The 18,824-nt window shown below is 38.9% G+C and overlaps 3 protein-coding genes across 15 annotated transcripts in view; 1 reads left to right on the top strand and 2 right to left on the bottom strand.

The window, feature by feature from the left end:
- Positions 1-9,155, bottom strand: part of LOC138358917 (uncharacterized) — a 12,146-nt gene extending 2,991 nt beyond the window's left edge. For 2 of the 3 annotated variants that reach the window (XM_069317326.1, XM_069317328.1), the window contains exon 1: positions 9,017-9,155. The gene's annotated coding sequence lies outside the window, so the exon portion shown is untranslated. Of the gene's footprint in view, positions 1-456; positions 696-9,016 lie in introns of those variants that run through there. The other variant, XM_069317327.1, reaches the window with a different exon arrangement.
- LOC123746998 (uncharacterized) overlaps positions 9,058-18,824 on the top strand; it is a 26,128-nt gene continuing 16,361 nt past the window's right edge. For 2 of the 11 annotated variants that reach the window (XR_011225619.1, XR_011225618.1), the window contains exons 1-2: positions 9,095-9,235; positions 12,024-12,481. Coding sequence is in view for 5 of the 11 variants with exons in the window: in XM_069317323.1 (XP_069173424.1) it covers positions 9,393-9,445; positions 12,024-12,481; positions 14,742-14,821 (591 nt within the window). In the remaining 6 variants the exon portion in view is untranslated. The other 9 variants (XM_045728916.2, XM_045728917.2, XR_011225617.1 and 6 more) reach the window with 9 other exon arrangements.
- LOC123746995 (centrosomal protein of 135 kDa) overlaps positions 12,831-18,824 on the bottom strand; it is a 145,061-nt gene continuing 139,067 nt past the window's right edge. The window contains 1 exon segment of the mRNA XM_069317321.1: positions 12,831-17,260. Within this exon segment, the coding sequence (XP_069173422.1) occupies positions 16,469-17,260 (792 nt within the window). The 3' untranslated portion in view covers positions 12,831-16,468.

Here is an 18,824-nt window from a genome sequence, read left to right on the forward strand (position 1 = left end):
GACCGGCCTTTACCAGACATAATTAAATAGGGTAAAAACTGTATATTAAATGCAGTAAAACTACGGTAAATTCAATATGATAAACTTGCATTCTTTAAGCAAGTAGTAAGTGAACTAAACTAAATGTTAAGCACCTTGGCAAACCACTTCGTTCTATTCAATTTCTTTATTTAATCACTTTGTCCGGCTAGAATTTTTAGATTAGATTAAAGGAACACCCTCCCTGGTAACGGCTGAACTAGTTAACCAAATACAAATATTTAGGTAAAATACTTTCATAAAACCCGTCTACTTCCCCCACCAGTAGACTTGTTCAGCTAAAGGCATAATGTAATGTTCCACTTTAGTAAATAAACACTTAAAAAAACACTACCCCATCTGTGTAGTTACCGGTTACCTGACATTCTACGCTTAAAATAACCCATCTATTCCCCATAGTTGTTCGATATAACTTACCTCTCACCCGCTGGTCGAGTACACAGCAGTATATATCCTCCTCCATCACTCACCGCGTCGATACTATTTCACTCGTTCCGCAAATTGCCTCAAATCACCTGCGTTGTCCATAAACATAGAAGAGCAACTGACCGTAACACCCGTATAGAGATCATCATATAACGTGGGAACATTAGTAGTACTGCTGTCAAAACATAGATGGCGCCAGGACAAACGGTAATTCCTCCAGGAACATTCGGGTGGCTTCCATGGGCCTTTAGGGACGACCAGGAGGCCTTTTGGGCCTCCAGGGGGACCTCCACGCACCTCCACAGATATCCAGGGAGCCTCCCTCCCGGAGATATTGCATATCTCTTACCTAATTTGTATTATGAAATATGACATGATAGTGCGTTACAGACTTCAGTTAGGAAATAATTGGACTTGTAATGTGATTACTGATCCATCTGTATCCCAGTCATTTTACTATGTTAATTTTATGTAATTTATTCTTAAGCTTAATAACATTATTTAAATGTGCTAAATTTCCATTTATATATATATATATATATATATATATATATATATATATATATATATATATATATATATATATATATATATATATATATATATTTATATATATATATGTCGTACCTAGTAGCCAGAACTCACTTCTCAGCCTACTATGCAAGGCCCGATTTGCCTAATAAGCCAAGTTTTCATGAATTAATGTTTTTTCGTCTACCTAACCTACCTAACCTAACCTAACCTAGCTTTTTTTGGCTACCTAACCTAACCTTACCTATATATATAGGTTAGGTTAGGTTAGGTAGGGTTGGTTAGGTTCGGTCATATATCTACGTTAATTTTAACTCCAATAAAAAAAAATTGACCTCATACATAGTGAAAAGGGTAGCTTTATCATTTCAGAAGAAAAAAATTATAGTAAATATATTAATTCAGGAAAACTTGGCTTATTAGGCAAATCGGGCCTTGAATAGTAGGCTGAGAAGTGAGTTCTGGCTACTAGGTACGACATATATATATATATATATATATATATATATATATATATATGTCGTACCTAGTAGCCAGAACGCACTTCTCAGCCTACTATGCAAGGCCAAATTTGCCTAATAAGCCAAGTTTTCATGAATTAATTGTTTTTCGACAACCTAACCTACCTAACCTAACCTAACCTAACTTTTTCGGCTACCTAACCTAACCTAACCTATAGAGATAGGTTAGGTTAGGTTAGGTAGGGTTGGTTAGGTTCGGTCATATATCTACGTTAATTTTAACTCCAATAAAAAAAATTGACCTCATACATAATGAAATGGATAGCTTTATCTTTTCATAAGAAAAAAATTAGTGAAAATATATTAATTCAGGAAAACTTGGCTTATTAGGCAAATTTGGCCTTGCATAGTAGGCTGGGAAGTGCGTTCTGGCTACTAGGTACGACATATATATATATATATATATATATATATATATATATATATATATATATATATATATATATATATATATGTCGTACCTAGTAGCCAGAACTCACTTTTTGGCCTACTATTCAAGGCCCGATTTGCCTTATAAGCCAAGTTTTCCTGAATTAATATATTTTTTCTAATTTTTTTCTTATGAAATGATAAAGCTACCCATTTCATTATGTATGAGGTCAATTTTTTTTTATTGGAGTTAAAATTAACGTAGATATATGACCGAACCTAACCAACCCTACCTAACCTAACCTAACCTATATTTATAGGTAAGGTTAGGTTAGGTAGCCAAAAAAAGCTAGGTTAGGTTAGGTTAGGTAGGTTAGGTAGACGAAAAAACATTAATTCATGAAAACTTGGCTTATTAGGCAAATCGGGCCTTGAATAGTAGGCTGAGAAGTGCGTTCTGGCTATTAGGTACGACATATATATATATATATATATATATATATATATATATGTCGTACCTAATAGCCAGAACGCACTTCTCAGCCTACTATTCAAGGCCCGATTTGCCTAATAAGCCAAGTTTTCATGAATTAATGTTTTTTCGTCTACCTAACCTACCTAACCTAACCTAACCTAGCTTTTTTGGGCTACCTAACCTAACCTTACCTATAAATATAGGTTAGGTTAGGTTAGGTAGGGTTGGTTAGGTTCGGTCATATATCTACGTTAATTTTAACTCCAATAAAAACAAATTGACCTCATACATAGAGAAAAGGGTTGCTTTATCATTTCATAAGAAAAAAATTATAGTAAATATATTAATTCAGGAAAACTTGGCTTATTAGGCAAATCGGGCCTTGAATAGTAGGCTGAGAAGTGAGTTCTGGCTACTAGGTACGACATATATATATATATATATATATATATATATATATATATATTATGTTTCCAAATTTCTGATGATATACAACATATTGTGGTTTATAATTAAGTTCTTATTAATAGTGATCCTGCATCAAAATTAACAATGTTCAAATTCGGTTTTGTATGTTAAAATTAACTACATTTTTATGTTAATTTCTTTCTGTAAATAATGATGATAAAGTGCAATAAAGGTATGATTGAGACAATGTTAAATCGTTAAATCCTAAATATATCTTGAGTCTTATACTTGAAATATTAAATGAACATATAGTGTGTAGTGTAGTGTTTCAATTATTATTAAGAGGGAAGGGTTGGGGGTAATGGTTCATATGTCCACATTCGAATGCCCCTCTTCCCAGGACTGGGGGTGCGGGAGTGTACAATAAACTATACCCACCTCCGGCAGCAGCTTGTCGAAGGCGGAAGTGGAGTCTAGGCCGTTTGTCATGAAAATTATAGTGTGATGGCTCTTATTTTTATTATGGGTACATAATAAGATTATGCCTTTATTCTTAATTTATATTACAATGCTGGTAAAATACACTTCTTGATGAGTATGGAGTACAAATGAACTCATTTTGTACCCTATACTCACAGGATGAGTATAGGGTACACAATAAACTACCACTCACATCATGGGTATGGGTTGCACAAGAAACTATCGGAGAGCAGAGTATGGAAAGCAAAGTAAACAAAGATTCACACGATGAGAAAGGGTTCCACAATGTCCTATGACTCACAGGATGAGTATGAGGTGCATAATAAATTACCATTCATAGGATGAGTATGGGTTTCACAATAAACTAAAGGTAACAGGATGAGCATGGGTTGCACAAACTATTGGTAACAGGATGGGTATGGGTTGCACAATAAATTACTGTGCTAGGATGAGTGTGAGTAGGATATATATATAAACATATTGTGGTTTATAATTAAGTTCTTAATAGTGATCCTATCCTGCATCATAATTTACATAATATATATATATATATATATATATATATTATATATATATATATATATATATATATATATATATATATATATATATATATATATATATATATATATATGTATATATATATAATTAGGAAGTAATGTTTATTTGGGTAAGTTGTCAGCTTATATGAACTAATAGCTAGTGTGGCTTGTATATGGGGTACATCCGGTGTCTTACCCTCGACGGTACCCTCCTTACCCTTATCCGCGGCGGTACCTTTATGGTCAGGAAGCCACGGATATTTACAATGGGGCTCGGTCAGTCAATATGATTCCTTTGACATCACTAAACTAACTCTTATGTATTCTGTTCTCGTATTGACAATTTGAATGACATCAAGAATATTTTGAATATCTTCTGATATAGATGGTGCTGTAGTTGATTGTTGTTCATGACAAGTCCAATGGGTCATTAGCATCGCTCAGATTAGTGGGAAGAAATTCTTGCTGCAACTGTCGGAAAATCCGACACCATTTAATAATCATACAGATAATAGCTGTATTGTATAAACAAGTTACCCATAGAAAACGTAACTTGTAGTGGAATTACCATCTATAGAAAACGGGATATCATCACCACATACTATTATAAATCACCACCTATTATGGTGGGAATTATTCTTAAATACATTAGTCTTTGGACTTTACCATCACAAAACATCTCATATAAATTAACTTAATTATCAATATTAAAGTAGAGTAAATGTGACCCTTCTATCACGTTCTGAAATCTGGACAATGTAAGCCAGGCGTCAGAGGGAGGAAGGGGCAGTTGTTGTTTATATAGAGACCAGAGGTTCACACGGGAGCAAATTCGGCTCCTGTTAATTTTACTTGGACGTAGTGTTATGGAAACCAAAGGTACCATTGTCAACACGATGTCTACAATTCAAGTTAAGTCTATCCGAAACCCGTTTATCATTCATTTATGGCCATTAATGTCAGGATATAGGGTGACCCGGTTAGATCACATGGAAGCCTCATACTAAAGGTAATTAAGCCAGGTCTTTAATGTTCCATGTACTGTATAGTGTTTTCTCTGATATAGCTTGTCATATATAGGATTCTGGCTTCACAGCTAGCGCACTTTTGACAGGTCAAGACGAGGATGCAAGATTATGTGCACCAGTTACTGGGTGATAGAAGCTACCTCAAAGAGGATAATTTGGTGTCTACACTCTAGTTATACCTGGTGGACTAACCTGCTGTACTATAAGATAAGGAACCTTTTCAATGTATGTAGTTAATACAGTAGTTTGATTGGCTGCATATATATAAATATAAACCCCCCCTAATGTGTAGAGGATCGATTTGTGAGATTAAGAGATTATTGCAGAAATACAGTCCACTTATCATTATACAAATTGCTATCGAAGTATACAAATTAACGTAAATATAAATTCATATAAATTAAATAAATATAAATCTCACAGGTCGGTTCCCACATTATTTGGTCATCTTCGAACCGGATGACGGATTATTTGATCCTTTGAACCCACAGCAACAATGTGTGTTCTCAGAGCTAACTAGGGTAACTAAAATACTTATTTCCTAAATAAATACTTTAATTGTAAATATTTGAAAATATATGGTATGTATCAGAATTTCTGACGATATAAAACATATTGTGGTTTATAATTAAGTTCTTAATAGTGATCCTATCCTGCATCATAATTTACATAATATCTACTTCTGTTTTGTGTATTAAAATGACTACTTTTTATATTAATTTCTTTCTGTAAATGATGATGATGATGATAAAGTTCAGTAAATGTAAGTAAGAACATAAGAATGAAGGTAACTGCAAAAGACTTATTGGCCCATACGAGGCAGCTCCTCGTATGGAGCTGCCTTTGATAAGTAATTACCAAAGAAGGCACCAAGCCGGGAAGGCTGTGTAGCACAATCAAATAAGTCAACTGCTCCTGAAGAGGACGGTATTACTTACAGTTTACTGAGATTAGTCTCACAAGTACCAGGTAATCCACTTTTAGTGTTGTACAGAATGAGTTTAAGTGAAGGAGTATTACCTGATGATTGGACAGTGTCATTGTTCCCATCCCCAAAGCACACTCAGATAATTATAGACCCATATCTCTAACATAATTTTGTCTATTAGCACAGTTTTCGGCGTGAATGCATTTTGGTTCTACAAGGTAGCCAACTCCATCAAAATATTAAATATGTACCCAACTCAATTAACGATTAATCAACCAATTACTCCATGGGATAACTTGGATCTAGCAGTTGATTTTGTAAATGCACCCAAGAAAGATAATGTACACTCTACATTATTAAAACAGTTAACACTGTGAAGCATCACTGAAAGTACTCAGAATATGGGTAACGATGTGTATCAGTGGTATACCGACGGTTCTGTAGAAGAAGGTGGACGATGTACCGGATGTGCATGTAATATATTTGAACAATCTTCTCTCTTACATACATGAATGAAGCGCTATGCTAAACTGTGTAATTACTATTTGAGTACTGGAACACTTGATGATATATTGAACTTGTACCCTAGATTGACGATGTAACGTATCAATTATACAATGAATGTATGTGATGTAACTCTATAACCTGAGCTTGTGAAAGCACCTTAATCACCTTCAGTGATTAAGTGCTTAATTGCACACTAGTTTCTCTATCAGTTATCTCACCTTGTCAGAGTAAAAGAGACAAATATATGTGTATGTATGTGTTCAGAATTCAATTTCACCTTTGTAAATGCACGTTAATGACACTATGTAAAAGCTAGACACATCGAACACTTTATGTAGGGCATACGTAAATCTGTGTATTTACGTATGTAGCTTAGCCTAGCATTTTAAAAACACTACAATCACCTTATGTGGTTGATTGTTCAATAAATCCCTGAACTATATGTTTAACAAATCTCTAACCCTATCAATGGAGTTAGTTTAGTTCTTATATTATGCACCCTATACCCATCTTGTGGGCGGTAGTGGAAAGGGTTAGAGTCCATGGCGGACTGAAGAAAATGTATATATGATGGTTAGCATTGTTAATGTGTGGCCACGTCTGTGGTAGAAAATAATACAAAAAAATCAAATAAAGGTATTATTGAAACTTTATACGAAAACATTAAATCCTAAATATATCTTTAATATTATACTTGAAATATGGTATACTTTGCTCTCTCCATCGTACTTCTGCACCTGCTGGCAAGTGGTTCGGTGCAGTGTGCAGGTGATGTTCATTACTGGGTGAGCTGGCAAGTGGTGCTCACCTGCCAGCTCACCCAACGAAAATTTGGTTTTTAATACACTTACACATTTATTGGGTCTTTCCTTCACCTTCATTCAAGCACTAGGGTATTACAGTAAGTGTTTTAATTATAATATTTATTAACGTTATTATTTTTAATTTTTATTATTATTAGTATTATTATTAACAGGAGAGGATCGAGTGTGTGTGTGTGGGGGGGGGGGGGGGGAAATGGTACACATGTCCACATCCCAATGCCCGCCCTTCCAGGACTGGGGGTGCGGGGGTGTACAATAAACTATACCCACATCCGGCGGCAGCTTGTCGAAGGCGGAAGTGTAGCCTAGAGAATTTGTCATGATAATTAGTGATGACTCTTATTTTGATTATGGGTCTGTAATCCAGTTAAGCTTTTATTCTTAATTTATATTACAATGCTGGTAAAATACACTTCTTGATGAGTATGGAGTACAAATGAACTCATTGTGTACCCAAGTTCAAGTTCAAGTATGTTTATTGAGATAAGCAATAAATAAATCTCAAAGGGATAGAGTAGCTTAGGCTATTTCAACCCCCCTCTAATTCAAGTCCCTCAAGGGGCGCACAAATACTGTGACTACAAATAGACAAATAACATTACAAGAATCCAAACAAGAATTGTGAACCCTATACTCACAGGATGAATATAGGGTACACAATAAACTACCACTCACATCATGGGTATGGGTTGCACAAGAAACTATCGCGCAGAGGATGAATATGGAGAGCAAAGTAAACAAAGATTCACACGATGAGAAAGGGTTTCGCAATGTCCTATGACTCACAGAATGAGTATTAGCTGCACAATAAACTACAGGTCACAGGATAAGTATGGGTTGCACAATAAATTACAGGTCACAGGATGGGTATGGGCTGCACAAACTACCGGTAACAGGATGAGTATGGGATGCACAATAAATTACGGGTCACAGGATGAGTATGGGTTGCACAAACTACTGGTAACAAGATGAGTATGGGATGCACAATAAATTACCGCACAGAGGATGAGTATAGGGTGCACAAACTGGTTGGGTAAATGGAAATGGTTGGGTACATTTCCTTTCACCTAATGCGACTATTCATGTGTCCGGACACCGGCGATTGTGTGGTATTGGCTATTTATTTAACCATAACTTTGCATTCATTTAATAATTATATTAAGATATGTTTTCCTTGAAATGTAGTTACATTATCGTCTACATGGCTTTATTCTGACATAAAGACCTATGGCGTTACTTTGCATATATGCAAAGTAATTATAAAATTGATTGGCTTGTGTGGAGGCCTTCACACTCCCTGAGCGAGCCATCAAGTAACTATAAAAAGGCATATATCTTAACTTTCAATTCAGTTATATTTATGCCAAAGTATTAACATGCAGCTTATATTTATGTCTTTATGATGACATAGAAAACTTCGTTTATTACAATATCTAGATTAAATTAACATTGATCTTCGGAAGGTCATAGTTCCCATATCGGTAAGGAGAGCGTCGGCCATGAAGCCTTGTTTAAAGTATGAATATTTTTCCTCTCTAATAAGGTATAATCTCTGTGATGGATTCACAAAAACTATTTTATATCTGCCTTTCTGATAACATATACAAATATAATCTTTATTTGTGAATATTTGTTAATTAAGCAATATATCAGAGGGCGTGTAGGGTTCGGTGTTCAATGAACGAAAAGGACTGGATCACTGTGTACAGGAGGCTGATATGGCAGCAAACACTCTCCTGGCGACCATATTTCTTGGATAAGTCGCTCCACACAATTGTCGCTTGGACCGTCGACTTCCTATGGCGTCACCTCTCACATATTTACGTCTCATTTCGTTATGAAATTATATTATTTCAGAGAAAAAATAGGTTTGATCATGTTCTACGTGTAGCACCAACATTATAGTAAGTAAATATACCATATTTCTTCATTACTTACGTAATGCTAATACGTTTTGGGTAGTTTTGGCCTGATTTGGGATGATTGGGGTAATTCTATGGACCCGCAGGGATTCCTCCTACGTTGCAAGTTCAGCGTTCGTCCGCCTGCCCATCCGCCTTGTGTCGTCTGTCGTTCTTCAACATCGGAGGGAGACGCTGGCGTTGGAGCACGGACCCGAGATCAGCACGACGACGTCTGCAGGTTTTACGTCTAACGGTACGCACCACAGGCCCTGGGTTCGGCGTTGCCGCCGGCAATCCAGGATGACTTGTCTCCCTCGTTGTTCGTAAGTCCTCGGCATCCAGATCCAGGGGCAGTGCCCTGGACAGGGGGGTGGCCCCCATGTTGCCTGGGGCACGGTATCCTCCAGCAGATGGCAGCGTCGAAGCGTCGTCGGGAAGAGGCTCCCCCGCCTCGCCCAGCCCTGTACCTATACGTATACGGGCGACTCATATTCCTCCCTATAATTATTCATTTACGCGTTTCCTTCTTCTGCCATTTAGATTGGCGGCCAGGAGGTGCCCTTACGCTTATTCTCCCTCGAGTTTCCTTGGTTTTCCGCACGCCCATGTTATTTTGGTAGTGTTTTATTGTTTATTGTTTTCTCTACACGCTGATTGTATACCCTTATTTTGTACTTGCAGACATCACGTGCCATGCCTTGCCCTTATTCATAATTATGTTCTACATTTCAGCACTGACATGCCTCCTGCTTTCAGATTACCACGGATTCCTTTTGCCAAACAGCCTAACTTAATTTACTCCTACATTCGATGCTTTGTGCATGTCGCATGTTCAATTTTGCGTTCGCTGTGTTACAGTACGTTTGTTCACTTTTCCTTGCCTTACGTCATTAAGTAAAGTCAGCCAGGATGTCCTATTTGCAGAGTTATAAGTAACTTATTAAGTAAAGTCAGCCAGGAGGTGCTATTTGCAGTATTCGCGGGCCCTTATTTTGCTTTACGTTCCCTGGCCCTGCATATTGCCTAGTTTCCTCAGTAGTTACAGTATTTTGCGCTTGGCTCTTGCAGTTTATTCATGTTACTTATTTGGTTATATTTATGTTATGCATCACCTTCGTTCTCTTAATGTAAAAATGGTTATATATACACGCCGATTGTATCCCTTATTTTGTACTTGCAGATATCACGTGCCATGCCTTGCCCCTATTCATAATTATGTTCTACATTTCAGCACTGACATGCCTCCTGCTTTCAGATTACCACGGATTCCTTTTTCCAAACAGCCTACCTTAATTTACTCCGACAGTTGATGCTTTGCTCATGTCGCATGTTTAATTTTGCGTTGCTGTGTTACAGTATGTTTGTTCACTTTTACCTTGCCTTACGTCATTATGTAAAGTCGGCCAGGATGTGCTATTTGCAGAGTTACTAAGTAAATTATTAAGTAAAGTCAGCCAGGATGTGCTATTTGCAGAGTTACTAAGTAAATTATTAAGTAAAGTCAGCCAGGATGTGCTATTTGCAGTATTCGCGGGCCCTTATTTTGCTTTACGTTTCCTGGCCCTGCACTTTTGCCTAGTTTCCTCGGTAGTTACAGTAGTTTATGCTTAGCTCTTGCAGTTTATTCACGTTACTTATTTGGTTATATTTATGTTATGCTTCTCCTCCGTTTCTTAATGTAAAAATGGTTATTTATTTATTCTAGGGCGAAATGTTCCATTTAGCCTACCACAATTTAATACATCTTACTTATTTGGTTACATTTGTGCTGTGCATCATTTTATGTTTGTCATTAAAAATTTGTTATCTATTTATTATAGGGCGAAATGTTCCATTCGCCTACCACAATTTAATTCCTGTTACTTAATTGGTTACATTTGTGTCGTGCATCATTTATGTTTGTTATAAAAAATTTTTTATTATAGGGCGAAATGTTACATTTAGCTTACGTTATCTTTGTCTCTTTGCCATCTTTTGTTTATTTCCTTGGCAGTGTCTACAGTTAGTTGTCCCCTTTCCTTCGCCGTTGTTTTCAAGGCAGCCAGGATGCGCGAGGTGCAGTTGTGGGCCCTCGGCTCTTGCCTTATGCTTCTGGCCCTGCAGTTGTTGGTTTCCTTTCATTTTACTCTCGTTTACGCCTAGCTCTCGCTGTTAGTTATGTTCTTCCCCCGGTTCCTCTGTCGTTCAACTACGCTTGTTGCTACTACGTCTGTAAGGTCTGCTAGCTTGCCTTGGTATCTGTGTTGCGGCCCTCTTGCTTCTTGCTTGTTTATTCAGGCTACTAATTTCCCTCCCTTCTCTGGGTTTTTTCCTTGGGTTGGTTAACTTTCTTTCTGTTGCTTAGTTTTCTTGGTCTCCTTCAGGTGTTTACTAGAGCTTTGCCTTTATGATTTGGGTAAATTCAGACGCGTCGGGCCCGTTGCTGTGTTACGGGCCTCTTGCCCTTGCTTTAAGTTATTTGGACCTGTTCGTCAGCCTTCCCCAGCTCATTCGCCTCCTGCAGGCTGTGCTTTGCCAGCTGCTTGTCTCCTTTGCTGGGTTACTTTTATGCTGGTCCCCTTCCTGTCTAGGTATGTTTAGGTATGACCAGCGGTGCGCGAGCAGCGGCTTATCGGTTGCCCTCCCCCCCCCTTGGTTCCCATGTTTACTCGGTCTCGCCCTCTTACTTCCGCATTCTTCCATCCCATTCTACGTTATCGCCTCTCGCTTTTGGGTCTATGTCCTTTCTCAGACCGGGTTGTGTGCCGTCCAGCGCGCCTCGCGACGTTAACTTCTCTTCGGCCCACTGTTATTTCCGCCCCCCCCCCCCAGCCGTGCGGGCACGCCTGTGAGAAACGTCTCCTTGGTTCCTCCTACGTCTGCTTATCTTACCCCCCCCCTCCTTCGTGCCTGTGTGATTCTGTTTCTATCCCCGGCAACGTGTCTTAATTACTGTTAGTTGGGGCGGCGTATGTTATGCTAGCAGGCATGGAAGCCGGGTTTTTCCCCCCTGCCTGTGGCCAGGTTAGTCAGGCTGTCACTAACGTTCCCTCTTTCCGCAGTGGCGAGAAGCCGGACCACCCAACATCTGCAACACGGAAGAGGGCACGGACGGCGTCAACGCGAGGACAGCAACGTAGTGGAGCACGGACACCGCCGGCCAGGGCGCGGACCAAGCCTGCATGCTTTGCCTCCCCCTCTACAGAGCCCTCCTCGGCTGGCTCGGACACGGACAGCGGGCGCACACCTCAGCTGGGCAATTCAGACAAAGCAACGGGTGGCACAGTGACACAACTCCCACCCCTTTCAGCAGACGATTGGTCGACGCTGCAGGCCCTCATTGCGCAGGCACGTGGGCCCTCCTCGGGCTCAGGACACTGCGACGGAGGTGGTGCCGTGGCCGCCCCTGCCGCGGCCGCCCCAGCCCCCTCGCCCTTCCCCTCCGAGCGTCGCCCTCGATACAGGGCCAGGGGGCATACGTCGAGGCGCCGTGCCAGCTCCTCCAGCCCGTCCTCTTATGGTGAGTGCTTCTTCCCCACCTTCTAGCCCTTGGCTGGGACACCTTCGGGCACCTCAGGCTTCCACCATCCCACTCCTGGGCGTACATGCATCTTCATGCTCCACTCTATAGCACAGGTTAGCTTCTTATAATATTTATTTGTAGAGCTTGGCTGCTTCTGTAGATAACCAAGTAGGATAGTCTGAAATAGGGCTTTGAGTAGAAATAAAAAGCTTTCTGAGTTTACTTTCTTGCTTCCTTTCCTTTTTTTGCAGCTGCCTGTTGATGGTTGTGTTAGGGAACAGATGGCCTAACTGATAGTTGAGTGCTTCACTGTTAGTCACTTATCATGCCCAGGACATAAAAAGAATTTTTAAATTACATGAATTTATTTTCTGAAGGTCATTCTAAGTGAAGCAAGTCTCCTCCAGTGTTCCTTAACACCAGTATGACCCCCTGTTGTGCCTTTATCAGTGTGTTACCCTACTCCAGTGTTCCTTAACACCAGTATGACTCCCTGTTGTGCCTGTATCAGAGTGTTACCCTACTCCAGTGTTCCTTTAAACCTTTACTACTCCAGTACAATACACAGTGGATCTTAGGAAACAATCAAGTTAATTGCTTAGGAAGGAAGTTTTCATATTAACTTGAATCCTTATTTATCGCATACATTACTGTTTTACCTTTACAGTATATATAAATTACATGGTTTATATTTGTGCACAAACATCAGCAGAGACGTATTCTATTGTTTGCAGTAAGAAACCCAAATTTAAAAAAACAATTGATTTAATGAATACTGTATTTTGATTTGATCAAACATTTCCAATCCCAATTAGGCCATTAGCCAAGGTTCTCACTATACTCTAGTAAAAGAGATCAAAATTAATTCATCTAAATATGACAAATAAAATGATACTTAAAATGCTTTGCTACTGTACATATCTTTCTTATTTGAAGCTTTTAAAAACATGTTTGGTTACAGTTAACAAATTTCCCAAAACTTCAAAGTGACCAAAAACAGTTGAAATGTTTCAAATAAGCATATCATAATATTTCATGATGACCAAACCAAACATTAGAAGATGGAGAAACAATGACATTTCTGTCCGTCTAGGACCATTATCAGGTCATATGTGATACTACTTGATAATGGACCAGGACGGACTGAAACGTCATTTCTCAATCTTTTGATGTGTGGTTTGGTTATCATATCTTCAGTCATGTTATTGTGACTCATCGTCTGCATAATATTTCATCACTTAACACTCCACATATTGCGCATGGAAAATATTCTCTACTCTGCCCTGATATAACCCTGAATACCAAAACACTATCAACTGTCCTTTTCTGAAAATAACTGAGATACTATGCCTGTTTTTTTCCATTGTAAAGCTATTCCACCGGTTATTGAATCCTCAACAGTAACAATAATTACAATTATAATACAATGTACTGTATAAACAGGGCTTAAAGCATTAAACAATAGCTCCTGGAGAGACAAGTTCCAGTTCACCTCAAAACTGGCTTTGCTCTTATAAAAGCATAGTTCGAACCTAGAAAGAGAAATAAAATGTTGTTATAGTAAGTGCTTGGCATGTGGATTATTTAATGTTAAGTATATAGGCGATACCAGCAACAGCAGTTTGTATTCTGCTCAAGCTGAATACTGTAAACTTCACTGATAGATACATCAGTACAGGTACATAGATGAGTTACATCTAATACACAGCTCAATTAAAGAAAGCTTTATATTAAAGTTTTTGCTGTGAAGAAACCTTCACATTATATTCATAATGAATAAATGTTTAGAAATGTATAGGTATACAGTAGTTTAAAATATACAGTATGCTAAATTTATTAGACAAGCATGCTATTGGTACATGAAAATGTCATTAAAATTTACCAAACATTTACTCAACTCCAGTAGAAACTTGTGAGCAACTAATTCTTATGAAACTGTAGCAATTACATGCTGCATTCACAACTCAAGAATTATGACAGCATGATTAGACTGTTCTGTACGCGCCTGGGGGATCACCAAGGAAATATGTTTACTTATGATAAAATCACACACCTGCAGTTTAACTTACTGCACAAGAGCACCTGAGTTATCTTTTGAAATGGACAGCATGGACTGGAAACTATGGCATGAAATACAAAATAAGTTTTTAAACAAGAAAATTATCTAAAGTTAACAAAATATAAATGAAAAAAATTAATGATGAAAATCACAATTAGTGTTTAAATAATCCAACTACTGCCTGACTGAATATTTCAGATAATCCAGATGCTGCCAGAATGAATGCCATGTTGAGCCATCAAGACTGCAATCCTCAAAGAATCATCAAAGATGGTTGAGTTTACAACATGTGAATTACATACATCAAGAAGTCCCTGACCTTTGTGAATCTCCAATTACAACTAATAATAACTTAAGTTCCCAAACCAATTTCCACAGATTTTTATTTAGTCTGAAGTAAATAAAGCAGATCAATAAATCATTGTATGGAGTATCAGCCAAGTAACATGGTCACCACAGGAAAATTTGTGATATACTTACAAATGACTAAATACTGGGGCTTGCAATACAGACTGGAAAATACAAAACTGCAATTATAAATACAGTATGTTAAATGCTTAAATTTTTGAACAGGTAATCATGCAATATGTAAGATTTGTTTAATAATTTATCAAATAATAAAAATCATGAGAGTTAATTAACAGAAGTTAAAATAATGTTTATTAATAATAAGAGGAATGTAAAGGCTTAAACAGTTGAACAAAATATAAGACTACAATAATAAGTATAATCAAAATATTTTACAATAATGAAGAAAAATAAAGAGCACTGTATAATAAAACTTCCTTTTCTGAAAGCCCCTCAGTGGCACCCAAGAGCCTTGAATTTCCAGAGGCAAAAACATACAACTGGGCACAGGTTCCAAAATTATGCCCCCTCAACAAGACAAAGAGAGACTCCACACACTAAGGAAACCCTGTTAGAAAAACGTAAGATGCTCGTAGAGAAATGATTGATGTGAACAAGTATCAAATCTCCAATCTATTATACTGTTCCTCATACACGAGTGCTGCACCTGGTATGACACCAAGACCTAACTTGCCTCATACACGAGTGCTGCACCTGGTATGACACCAAGACCTAACTATGGTAATACTGTATGATAAATGCAATGATCATTTACCAAATACATTTACCATATACTGTACGGTAAATGCAATGATCCTTGGCTATTTAAGTTACTCTTAAAGTGAAAAAAAAAAAAAGATTCTGGCAATTTAATATATATGATAACTGAATGAAGTGATTTTTCTATAAAACAAATGTAAGTCTACAAGTGCATCACCTACTGAAATACTAACTAAAATATGTTTGAGGCTGAAGTTTCAATCTGGTCCAATGGATAAGTCTTCTCAGCACCAGTAGTTGGCAAAGTAGTTATATTGTATCTAAAGAGTGTTTCTGTACTAAACATGTACTGCATATCCATATTTATACCCACCATCTTTACAATAAAAGTTGCTGAATGAACAAGCCAATCTTTACAAGATAAGAAAGTAATAGCTATAAAAAGAATACTAAGAAGTTTTGTTTAGAAGTAATATTAAGGCTTATGTCATTGAAGTTCACTCACAAGCAAATATTTTATTTACAAGAATAATAATTTGTGTGAAGGCACCTTATTAACACAGTCAAGGTTACGTCACACATTTCTCCAGGCATTTTGCTTTTAAAAAAATATGACTAATACGTTAAAAAATATCTGACCTTTAAAATATAAAGTAGTCCCTCAATAAGAAGTAACTACACAGCTGCAATACACTACAAAACTAATACAACTGTTTTTCTTGCATTTATACAACACAGATGTATGTCCAAAATTAAGCATACAGTACTAGTGCAAATACAGTGCCTCAACAGGTGTAAAGTACCAGATTAATACATACGTTACACTACAGAACTACCAAGAAGTGTAGCACACCACCTTAGTCCCAACTGTCAGTCTCTCCACCACTGGCTCCTTGCTTACTTAACTTTGAACTGGCATTTTTTGGTCGTACACTGGGGGCATCCTCTGCACTCACTGCTGGGTGAGAATGTGGGGATGTTCTTTCAGTCAGAGAATGTGAGACTATGGTCAAAGCTTTGGCTTGCTGGGGTGGGGAGGAAGTTCTTACTCTAGTAGGGGTTAGTATTCTATATGGAGGGCTTTCTTCAGTTGCTTTTCTGTATGCAATTGGTGAGTGGTGGATGGATTCCTGGCTGGCACTTTGCCATGCTAACTGTGAAGTTCTGCTTCCAAAGGCAAGTCTCCAAGGTTCCTTGTGAGAGTCTGAACTGCTGGATATAGCTTGACTTTTCTCCAGTCCTGTGTCAGAGGAGGAGCTATGGAGAAGAGTAGCATGTGCCTTACTAAAACTACGACGCCTCTCTAAGTGAGCTTCTGTTTGTGACACTGAGGGAAGTGGAGATTCTGATCTACTGGGTAACCTTGAGGCGACTAGACTCGGGTGTGGATCTTCTGGCAACACCCTGACCGGGGGTCTTGAACCCTCTTTGGTGGCCAGGGATCCAGTTTCAAGGGCATCTAATGCACTATTAATGTTTTGAAATCTTTGTACCCGCCGTAGCTCCTGTGATGTTCGTTCCCTCTCAAATCGCTCATCTGTTAATTCACGACGCATCCGTTCTACATCGCTCTCCAATTGTGCTGCTCTGGTCCGAAATCTTTTGACTTCATTTACTTCATCTTCTAGCTGTTCTTGAAGTTCTGAGATCTGAAACAGTAATTTCCCTAAATTTTCCATACTACTATATTCTGAAAGGCTTTAAAGGAAAGCAGATTAGCGCTCTGAAATGAGAAGTATCAGTTGTAGTACAGAAATATAAATATAAATTTAGCATTTTAGCAAGTATTTTTTCTATACCATATCACACACAAAGCAAGCATTGAATATAATGAAATTCCCTTTGCTATTGGACCCTCAGTAGCTCCCTGAGCTACTGAGAGTGCTAATACTGATATGTCTTAACAATGCACCAGGCCTCTGATACCCAACCTTGCCTACTGGGAGCCAGGATCAGAATCTGGCTCTCTCAGGCAAGAGAAACTTGGGATCAACTCAGAACTGAGAAAACCAGCTCTGAATGTAATGAAACACCAGTTTCTGGGTGAGCTCATGAGACTCCCTCAAGCTATCTATACTGATTAAGTGCCATACTACTTGGAGTCATCAGTCGCAGAGTTCTTGTATGACTACTGAAGACCATGATCCAGAATCTGGCCTCCTCAGAGGGGTACAGGGAGCAATGGCCCATGAACACTTTAAATGTAAAGTTTGTCATCTTACCATCGACCAGAGAAGCACCCAGAAAGGTAGGTGATTCAAAACACACTACTGCCTGGTTGCAAAACGTTACCTACGCCCTCAAATTATCAAAAGAACTCTCTCACAAAGAAAACAAACAAGCAAAACTTCGTCCAACTAACCCCCCACTCGTTAGCTCTACCAGCCAGATCTTGAATGATCAAATTTGCTGACTGGTGGGGAGGGAGGGTGTCAGGGAATCTACGAGGCTCACCCAGAAACTGGCATCTAATTACATTCAATTCTGGTTGTCTGTGGGGAGCCCCATCAGCTCCCTGAAGCTAACTACCTACAGAGAAGAGAAACCAGCATTGAATGTAATGAAACACCATTTTCTGGGTGAGTCCTGGAGGCTCCCCAGAGCAATCCAGGCTGAATGGATATGTATATCTTTCTGGCATCAGTCAATGCATGGAGTTCTTGCCTACTGGGGACCACGAGCCAGAACCTGGCCCCCTCTAAAGAGGCATGAAGAGCAATGGTCTATAGAGAACCCCCTGTGGTTGGGAGCATTCTATAACTGCCATCGACCGGGGCAGGCACCAGAAAGGTAGGTACCCCAAAACAAACCTCTATTCTGGTAAAACTTTTGCGACCGAAGGCCGAACAAGTGGACAGAACTCCTCAAATGAAAATTAGCAAACTAGCATGACGTCATCATGTCGTCCCCGCTCTCTGCACAGCCCCACATCCCTGGGAGGGGGAAGGAGGAGCCCCAGACCCACCCGCCGGCGACCCAACCTTCAGTTCTTAGCCTGGATATCAAAAAGCGAGAAAAACACCACCGACCAGAGGGAGGGAGGGATGCTGGGAAGCCTCCTGGACTCACCCCGGAAATGGCATTTCATTACATTCAACGCTGGTTTTCTGGGGGGAGCTCCATCGGCTCCACGGAGCTACCTCACCTCAGATAAGGAAAAGAGGGAAGGATCCGGGAGGCGGACACCACGCGCCCTAACATAAAACAAGACCA

This window comes from Procambarus clarkii, chromosome 87, assembly GCF_040958095.1.
Source record: "Procambarus clarkii isolate CNS0578487 chromosome 87, FALCON_Pclarkii_2.0, whole genome shotgun sequence".
Lineage (NCBI taxonomy): Eukaryota > Metazoa > Arthropoda > Malacostraca > Decapoda > Cambaridae > Procambarus > Procambarus clarkii.